This window comes from Astatotilapia calliptera, chromosome 1 (genome assembly GCF_964374335.1).
Source record: "Astatotilapia calliptera chromosome 1, fAstCal68.1, whole genome shotgun sequence".
Taxonomy (NCBI): domain Eukaryota; kingdom Metazoa; phylum Chordata; class Actinopteri; order Cichliformes; family Cichlidae; genus Astatotilapia; species Astatotilapia calliptera.
The window spans coordinates 39,213,451-39,222,892 of record NC_137422.1 but is presented as its reverse complement, the minus strand read 5'-3'; the positions used below and the strand labels follow the sequence as shown (position 1 = coordinate 39,222,892).

The 9,442-nt window shown below is 48.3% G+C and overlaps 2 protein-coding genes across 2 annotated transcripts; one reads left to right on the top strand and one right to left on the bottom strand.

Moving 5' to 3' along the window:
* The first annotated feature begins 107 nt into the window (after positions 1 to 107).
* On the top strand, positions 108 to 4,292 carry LOC113026997 (conserved oligomeric Golgi complex subunit 8-like). The gene is made up of 5 exons (XM_026176369.2): positions 108 to 667; positions 1,122 to 1,329; positions 1,866 to 2,690; positions 2,777 to 2,945; positions 3,479 to 4,292. The coding sequence occupies exons 1-5, from the start codon at positions 339 to 341 to the stop codon at positions 3,736 to 3,738; spliced, it is 1,791 nt and encodes a 596-aa protein (XP_026032154.1). The 5' UTR covers positions 108 to 338; the 3' UTR covers positions 3,739 to 4,292.
* A 1,117-nt stretch (positions 4,293 to 5,409) lies between these two features.
* LOC145429697 (RNA-binding protein NOB1-like) lies at positions 5,410 to 9,414 on the bottom strand. The gene is made up of 5 exons (XM_080303640.1): positions 8,202 to 9,414; positions 7,361 to 7,600; positions 7,121 to 7,218; positions 6,168 to 6,312; positions 5,410 to 6,028 (listed from the first exon to the last, which is right to left on the bottom strand). Exons 1-5 carry the CDS (start codon positions 8,433 to 8,435, stop codon positions 5,759 to 5,761), a joined length of 987 nt encoding a protein of 328 aa, XP_080159766.1. The 5' UTR covers positions 8,436 to 9,414; the 3' UTR covers positions 5,410 to 5,758.
* Positions 9,415 to 9,442: the final 28 nt, after the last annotated feature.

Genomic DNA, 9,442 nt, shown 5'->3' with positions numbered 1-9,442 from the left:
CGTCACAGTTATAGAAACATGATTTAAGTGACCAAAAAGGACAAAATAGATATAATAACTCAATAAATCAGAGTCACAAATATATTCTATGTATTTCATATATACCTATTATTATAGTATACAGTCAAAACAAAACAAAAACAAAGAAACTTCGGAAATGACTTTTTGGCACAACACCGGCAGGTGGCAGTATTTCACCTTTAAGCTTTTTTGACACGCGTCAGAAGGAGAAGAAGAAGAACCGGGACGTGTTCGTCAGCACTGGATGTTCCGGTTGTTTACAACCAGGAAATCTGTCAGTTTGTGAACCGGGACTCCGTGAACCTGCAGCGGTAAACATGGCGGCGGTGGACGTGGAGGATGAGAGCATCCTGGCGTCCATCTTTAAGGACAGCTTCCCGGACAGCTGGAGGGACAACCCGGACTTCGCGGCCTACCTGTCGGAGCTCAGCTCCTTCGGGGTGGAGAAGCTGGGTCGGGAGCCGGAGAGGCTGGCGGAGGAGCGGGCTCAGATCCTGCAGCAGACCCGGGAGCTGGCCTTCTCCAACTACCAGACCTTCATCCGCACCGCCGACTGCACCGAGCACATCTACCGGGACTTCGGGCGGGTGGAGAGCAGCGTGTCCCGGCTGCTGGACAAGCTGCCCCGCTTCGGAGAGAATTGCAGGTCGGTGGCTCCCTGTGGAGGGGATGTCAGCAGGAGGAAACTGGGGTCTATAAAAGTGTCATCATTTACTGTTAGGTTAATAAAAACTTTAGATATTTTTTAAAAAGCACACAGGATGAACTGATCAAGGAGAGAGATGCAGATTATTATTATTGTAGCTCACTGTAGGATCACAAAGTGAATAACTTAGTTATTTTCTTAGGAATATGCCACAGAAGGTGAATTGACTGGGAATAAAACAGCAGCAGATTAATTTCCCTTGAGCTGGCTCGTCAGCCTCCTTTCAGAATAAAAAACAGGCAGCCAGACTTTAGCCACAACCAGAACAAAACTACAGACTGGGAACATTAATGAAAGATAATAAAAGGTTCTTAGAGCTATAAAGTGTTACACATAGTTGTGTTTTTGCTGTTGTGCTGTCTCTCTGAGCTTTGGGGGCTCATTTTGTTTTCAGGCACTTCATGAAAGAGGCGGAGGAGATCGGAGCAAGCCGCCGGATGAACAGCCTCACTCTGAACCGCCACACGGAGATCCTGGAGATTCTGGAGATTCCTCAGCTCATGGACACCTGCGTCCGCAACGGCTACTACGAAGAGGCTCTGGAGCTGGCGGCATACGTGAAGAGGCTGGAGAAGAAACACTCGTCGCTGCCCGTCATCCAGGTGAGTCCAGACCAGGCTGACCAAAAAGCGGGTGTGTTTGGGGTTTTTTTACTGCCTGAATGAAACTCTAAATGTTATTTAGGAAAATGAACTGTTAGGGCTAAATAAACGTTACTTTTCTTTGATTTTCTGTCGTGTGATGTTGGAGAAAAAATGTTCAAATAAACAATTACACGTGTGAAGAGAATTAAAGAGCTCAGGCTCCAGACCGCTCTGAATACTCAGTTTTCTTTTGTTACGTGCACAGCTAACAAGCTCTGGGTGTTGCCCCTCAGCAGGCTTCCAGGTGTTGGCCAGCTGGAATAAAGCAGGCTTTCAGAGAAGGTGAAAAAGCTAAAATGTGACTGCGGGAGGTTGTTGATGGGGCTCAGGTTCAGGTACAGGCTGGAAATCGCTAGTTTAAACTCTAAATTGACAAAAACTGGAGAAAAACAGTTGAGAAACTTTCTCTTTGCTGAGATATAAAACAGAAAAGGTCACTGTGGAGAACATCTAATGTTTCGGCTCCTCTAACCTTTGACCTTCTCCATCTTTAGGGTATCGTGCGTGAAGTGCGTCAGTCGGCTCAGCTGATGCTCAACCAGCTGTTGCAGCAGCTCCGCAGCAACTCCCAGCTTCCCGTGTGCCTCCGCGTCATCGGTTACCTGCGGCGTATGGACGTGTTCACGGAGGCGGAGCTGCGGGTGAAGTTCCTGCAGGCTCGCAGCACTTGGCTGCACTCCATCCTCGCCGCCATCCCTGAAAACGATGCTTACTTTCACATCACCAAGACCATCGAGGCCTGCAGGGTGCACATGTTTGACATCATCACCCAGTACAGAGCCATCTTCTCTGACGAGGACCCGCTAGTGCCCCCCGCCGGTGGGCTCATGGCTGTGAACGAGGGCGCCATCTTCCACGGCTGGGTGGTGCACAAGGTGGCAGAGTTCCTGGAGACCTTAGAGAGGGACCTGCAGCGGGGTGTGGGCAGCCGCCTGGACTCCCTGCTGGGTCAGTGCATGTACTTCGGTTTGTCCTTCAGCAGGGTGGGGGCGGACTTCCGCGGGCAGCTGGCGCCCATGTTCCAGCGGGTGGCGGTGGACACGTTCCGCGGAGCCGTGAAGGAGGCGGTGGAAAAGTTCCAGGAGGACATGAACCTGTACACCCTCATCGCCCTGCCCTCAGTGCTGGCAGGGACCATCCCCGTCGTAGCCCCCGCCCCGCAGCCCGGCACCCTGCAGCCCCCAATGTCCCTGCTGGACTTCCAGCCGCTCGCCTGCTTTCTCAACAACATCCTGACCGCCTTCAACGACCTCCGCCTCTGCTGCCCCATCGGAGTGGTGGAGAATGTCACCAAATGCCTGGAGGAAGCCCTGAAGATGGTGAGCAGCTGGATCTTTGGTGTAATCTGGGTTAAAGTCAGACTGATGCTGGATTAACAGCTGCTGACGGTGTCGTTTTTTGTCAGGTGACCCGTCAGATTCTGGTGTTTCACCGGGCGGAGGAGACGGCCTTCAGCAGCCGGGAGAAGGAGCTGTTTATTCAGTTCTGCTGTGCGTACGCTGAAGACCTGCTGCCCTTCCTGAACCGCTGCCTGCAGGTCCTGTTTCCACCGGCTCAGCTCGCTCTCATCCTGGGTGAGGACTCGCAGCAATGTCTGAGTTTGTTTCTTCGTTTAAAACGGACGCGGTGATGCTGAAGACGTTTAACGACGGGCCTGGAAGTGAAGCCGTTATTCCAATAATGCGGTCTCAGTTTAAACTGTTGTCCTTGCGTTGTTGTTCTTGTTGGTCACCTTCGGTCTCGGGCTGGAAACCGCATGAACGTACATGGTAGACTGTACATAAAAGATGGGCGTAGCCACTGGGACATTTGTGAAACCATGGTCTGAATTTGGAGTAATGACCGCTTCAGCCTGTAGGGGGCACTAATAAAACCACAAAATCACCACACAAGCTTTTTTTGTGTAGTAAAGTTAAACTTTTGGTCCAATCAGTCAATGAGAAGAAAACTTCACAAAATTAGTTTAAAAGAGAAAAAATCTTTAACCTCTTTTTCTTTTTTTGCCCTGGACTCTCTTCTCAAAGTTATTCTTTGTAATGGCTAAAATAGCTTAAGAAGTGCTGAGCAGCAGAGTTTGGTCTGAATCAAATCTGTTGTCTCTCCGCAGGTGTTCCTCCCACCCAGCTGCACAAGTACGGCCATCTGGGCTCCATCGACCTCGCCACAGTCCTCGAGCCTCTGGACTTCCTGCTTCCTCAGAAGGAGCCGCCGGTGCCAGAGGTCGACATTACGGCAGAATTGAGCAGCCTGACGTTTGACATGGAGCCCAAAGAACCGGCGCCGACCCCATCCGATGTCAGAGACTCCAAACCCGGAGCTGAACTGACAAAGACAGAGTTTAAAGAGCCGAAGCAGGACGAGGAGTGAAGGCGAGGAAACGCTGGCTCTAAACTGTATCCTGTGACGGACATCTGTCAAAACTGAAGCATTAAAATATTTTTATATATGTGAGAAAAAGGCTTTAATGGTGACATTTCTTCTCTTATTTAAAGGTTTACTCACTAACGTAGAAGGAAAATAAGCAAATAGTTTAGTTTGCTTCTTTTTCCATCGATGATGGAGTCCACCTGATTTTAACTCTGCTCCCGGAGATCTTCAGCTCGTTCTCGTCCTTTAAGAAGGAAAAACTGAATGTTTGTGTTTTCCTGGTAACGTGTCAGAAATGTGAGAAAACCAAAAGTTTGGTTTATTATAGGAAAGTCCTGAAGGGCAGAAACTGACTCTGCATTTTCATCCAGCGTCGGCCTCATCTTTGAGCTTTTTCTGCTGAGGCAGCTGGGAGTTGTAGTCCGTCAGCTGGGAGTTGTAGTCCGTCAGCTGTGTCTGATTTACATGGTGGGTTTGTTAAACTGTCTGGACACTTAAATCTTTCACTTTGATTCAAAGATTCATTGGAAATCAATAAAGATCAATTATATTGACGAGTCAGTCTCATGTTTAAAGGAGCGTACTGCAGTTTCTGCACAGTCACGGTCAGTCTGAGCTGATCTCCACCTGTCTGGAATATCTGAAGATAAACTCAAGGATCTCCACCTTCACAGATCTACAGGTGAGCACCTCGTGGACGCTACTTCCACCAACTAACAGCCTTACTACACCTGCCTGTTAGGTCTTATTTTCCTGTTTAAAAATATAAACCTTCCAGTGATCATGTTCTCCCTCTGCGTCGTGTTTGAATCGTTGGTTTTTGTGTAATTTTACTGTCAGACGGCGACGGGACAATTCAATGATGTAATGCTGTGTTACCATAGAAACACAGCATTTCTGGCACAACTTCAGTGACTCACAAGGTGCAACGAGAAGATAAAGGCGTAAAAGGTCCAGCACTATGCGGCACACAGTGGTGTTACCGTTTAACCACACGCCAAAGCATGAAATTGTAATCAATAATAAAGTTTATTTATGTCGAACATGTGGCCCTCGGCCCCAGAGGCAGCCCACTGAAGGGTCACGTTTGGTCCGGCTTTACAAAGTGAAAACTGCAGAGAAGTCGGTTTGCGTTTTTCAGTGCAGGACCCCGACGTTACAGGACAGTTAGAAATGTTTCTCATGATGATGTTTTTATCATAAAGATGTAAAATACTGAAGATCAGCCATAAACACTGAGCTGGAAACTATAACGTAGTTCAAGCAGACTCGCTGTGAAAGGTTTCACTGCTCTCTAAAACAAATATTTTAATAAGAATATTACGTCTGGCAAAATTTGAAGGAGGATTTACACCTTAGTCGTTGTTTAAACCCTGAACCTGATGTGCACCTGCACGCTGTAGCCGTGTAACCCAGAGTGACCGTTATTGGTCCGTTCAGTACTGCCGTTTGCTCTTACAGATGTTCATCCACCTCTGCCATCCTTCATCTAATCGACTGGAGGAGAAACGTCTCCAGCAGCGAGTGTTTAGGAGCAGAGCTTTATTTCTTCCTTCTTCACTCACAGAAATCCTGATATGTAGCAGAATCTCTGTATCACGTCGCCGCCCTGCAGACCGAGCGCGCTCCTGCCTCTGTGGTGGAGGTAATGAGCAGAAACAGACACCGATGTGAAATTTCACACACTTTTAATGTATTTATTATTCTGGCTCGTTCCATAAGGGATGCTATGTAATCTGTAATAATCTGGAGCTGGTATTGTTAGAGTCACTCGTGCTGCCAGCAGTTAATTCGCCCGTGTGTCGCCGAGTGTCATCGACTTCCTCTGGCTGTCACGCGCGTCTCTTCTGCTTTGAACACCGTGTTTAGAGCTGTAGTTAATCCTCATGTCTTGGATGTCTGACTGTCCATGAACGCACCAGAAGACCTGGTGAGTTAATCTGTCGCACGTGAGCCGATGGATGATTTGGGAAATGACGGTCCGGTCCTTTAATTTAAACACGATGCATGCTCGCCATCTTTACTTCTTCTTGATGAACTTCCTGCGGGTGGCGTTGGGGTTGGCCCGCCTCCTGCCGCCGCCACACTGGCCGTCTCTGATCTGCAGGTTGGCGGCTCGGCTGTAGATGTCGTTCTCACAGAACGGCGACGCTCCGGCCACGTAGTCCGGGTTGAAGACATCGGTCTTCTGGCGAGCCTTCCGGGAGAGCCTCTGCTGGGGGAAGCGCTGGTCCTCCACCAGCTGGGGGTTGGTGGAGTGTTTCCCCCCCTGAGGCAGAGGCAGCGTGTGCTGAAACACAAGACGGCAGCGGTCATGTTTAGGACGTTTAGACCCGACTCAGGCAGAACTGAAGCGGTCTGAAAAAACGATTTACGCTGCAGATGCGAACGCAGAGTCATTTTAGAAGTGATAAAACGCCGCGTCTCACCCGGAGCCCTCTGGGGTTCAACACTTTGGGGTTTTTGGAGAAATGCATCTGCATGCTGCCATCCTCGTTCACCGTCACCGCCAGCTTCTTCAGGGTTCTGTTCCCGCAGTGAGGACAGAAAGCTTTGTTCATGTCGCTCGTCGTCCTGGAATCGAAACATTTAACAGGTCAATGCTCCTGGACGGGCAACCCCTCGCTTTATTCTCCTTACAGCCTCTAAGAACAGGACAGGTCACTAACATCTGTCCGTCTGAGGAACATCTGTCCTCTCATGTTAGGTTTGTTCCAACCCTGCACTCCACGCTCCATCGTTCTGATCCACTTTAACATCTGTGCTTTTTCTTAAAGCAGGCGTGGGCGAACTCCAGGCCTCGAGGGCCGGAGTCCTGCAGGTTTTAGATCCAACACAGCTGATTTAAATGTCTAAATGACCTCCTCAACATGTCCTGAAGTTCTCCAGAAACCAGGTAATGAACTAATCATGTGATTCAGGTGTGTTGACCCAGGGTGAGATCTAAAACCTGCAGGACGCCGGCCCTCCCACCCCTGGTGTAGAGCCACTTTAATGGATTATATTCAGATTTTTACATGATGTTTTATTTTGACCTTATTTACATCTGTATCTCTGGAGCACCTTTATTATATTTTTCTATGTAAGCATCATTTTTACTGTGTTTTATTATTTTTATTTTAACCTACTCAAGCAGCAATTTAATACATTTATTTATTTATTTTATTCCTTTCATTGACTTTGTCCATTTTATTTATGTATTAATTTATCTTTATTCTTTTAATAAAGCAGTCCTGACATTTTCACTTGTTCAGCACCTTTATTCTACTCTTGATATAAATTTAAATGTTTTAAATGTCGTGTTTTGTATTTTTCGCTGGAACGGATTCGAGCTGCCTCCCTTTCAGCCTGAAGAGGTTTTGTTAACTTTGTTCGGACTCACTTGAAGCAGGCGTGACATCTCAGGATGTAGTTCCTCGCCTGCTTGATCAGCATCCCGTTCACAGAGAGAACGTGAAGTCCGATCTGAATGAGAACGTTCTGGGACACAGACAGCGAAAGCTTTTTGAAGTCCGGCGTAAAGCAGGAGAATATTTATTCACGCAGCGGTTTACTGAAACCATTCACACAAACCTTTAGACAGAAGGTGAAAAACAGCGAATGCACCGTCTGCATCCGTTACCTGCATGGCGAAGTCGGTGGTGAGACAGCCGACTTTGATGTCAGCTGGAGCCGTCCAATCAGCGGAGTCCATTTTCACCTCTTTGATGTTACCGGGAGTGATCCATCCTCCTCCATCGTCATCGTCCTCCTCGTCAACTTCGTCATCAGGCTCGTTCTCTTTGTCCTCGTCGTCCGATTGGCCCGCCGACGCCCTTTGCTCCGCCCTCTCCTCTGTCTGTGGTGATTCGTTGCCCTCTTTCTGTAAACAAACATCATCATCATCATCATCATCACTGCAGTCTGACAGGTGACAGAAGTTATGACTCAGTGAGAGATGTAAAATTCCTCCTTTGTCTCCTTGCTTCCTCTCACATGCATCCTTTCCTACGGGGAGATGTTGAGGAGGAAACCCTGTTTATCCCACGCCATCAACGTCAGGAACGTTTTCCACACGATTCACTATTTACACATTACAAGAATAAGACCTCAGATCACACTTGAACTACTTTTTCTCTTGAAATGTGCTGCAGGAGGTGGAGGTGGTGGGCATGCACATGAAGTTCAGAGGCTGCAACACAACAACAGAAATAAAAGGGTAATGCACTGATGCACTAGAGTCTGACTGGCGTGTGAAACCATGCAAACACAAAAACGCCTGCAGCCCTCAAAGTCTCATGGAGGCTCCTTTAAATATGAACGAGGTCTCCTGCAAACTGCAGCCGGTCACACTCAGCCACAAGCGCTCACTGAGGGGCTGAACCGAGGCTCAGAGGAACACAAAGGATTATTCTGAACTGTGAATCATGCAAAGCTGCTCTACGAGACTCCCAGCATGAAAACATTCTTCCCTTTCAACTCACCAGTAAACCCAGCAGCTCATCGCTGAAGGTCAGGAGCGGATCCCTCCAGAACAGAAAGCTGCTGAACTGGTCTCCGTCCGAAGTCGTCCGTGTGTCCGCTTGTTTCTGTCCGCCGCTCGATTTTAAACCCTCCGCTGGACCCTGACAGAGCAGCAGCGATAACACACACGCTGTGTTTACGTGCACAACCTGGAGACACAATCTCTTTTCCAACAACACGGCACCCAACTCCATTCATCCACCCATGCCTCCGTCCATCCATCCACCCATGCCTCCATCCATCTGTCTGTCCATCCATCCTTAGTGGCCGGGGAAAACAGATGTTCTTCTCTTCAGACATTTTCTCGGGAATTTCCACCCAGCTGCGAGCTTTAACCTCTCCAGTGTGTCCTGGTTCTGTCCTGGGTGAAACAGTTAACCTGCAGCGCTGCAGGTTTTCTGGTCGGACCCCCAAAGCACCCTAGCTGGCTCCCTTCAGTGTGGAGGACTAACAACCACTGCACGATGTTCCAAACCAGTTCCACATGTTTTCACAGGAAAAAACCCAGTAAAGACACAGCACCACAAAACCTCTGTGCTCAGAGGTGGAACCACGCCACTGGCTGTGGGAGGGGACAGACATTCACACATGCAGCTCACAGAGTCCGTCCTCCATGATTTTATTCTGTGGATGTTACTTTAAACTCTGCTTCTTTGGTCTTAGAACAGTCAGAATAATGGAGCTGGTTTCATCAGTGGCAGAGAGATTGTGTATGTGTTTGTAACAAAGGCAGCTCGGCTCGGTTTCTGAAGCTTCTCGCCTGTTTTCTACGATCGCTTTAAGACACGTTCACAGAGGAAAGGTTCTGAGCATTGAAACTATCTGTGCAAACACAGACGTCTGTGTCAGCAGAGGGATTTAAAACCCTCTGAGGAAGTCGTTACAGCGAGAGTCGGTGAGACTGTGAGGTCCAGGTGCTCCTCGTCCTCTCGCCACGGCATGAAGTCTCAGACCGTCACTTATCGTGCTTTTAATGTTTGTCGCATCAAAAATACAAAAGAATAGAAAAAGTCTGAGGAAATGAAGACGAGCTCCGAAACAACATCAGAACAAAGCTTAGCGTAAACAAAGCGTAAATAATAATAATGATGATAACTCCTGAACATCGCAGGTCTGAGCTGTAAGAGTGGAGGAGGAATTTTCCAGGAACGCCCGCTGTCAGTCTGTCCTCCTCCTTCTTCTTCTGTGTCCTCATTCTGTG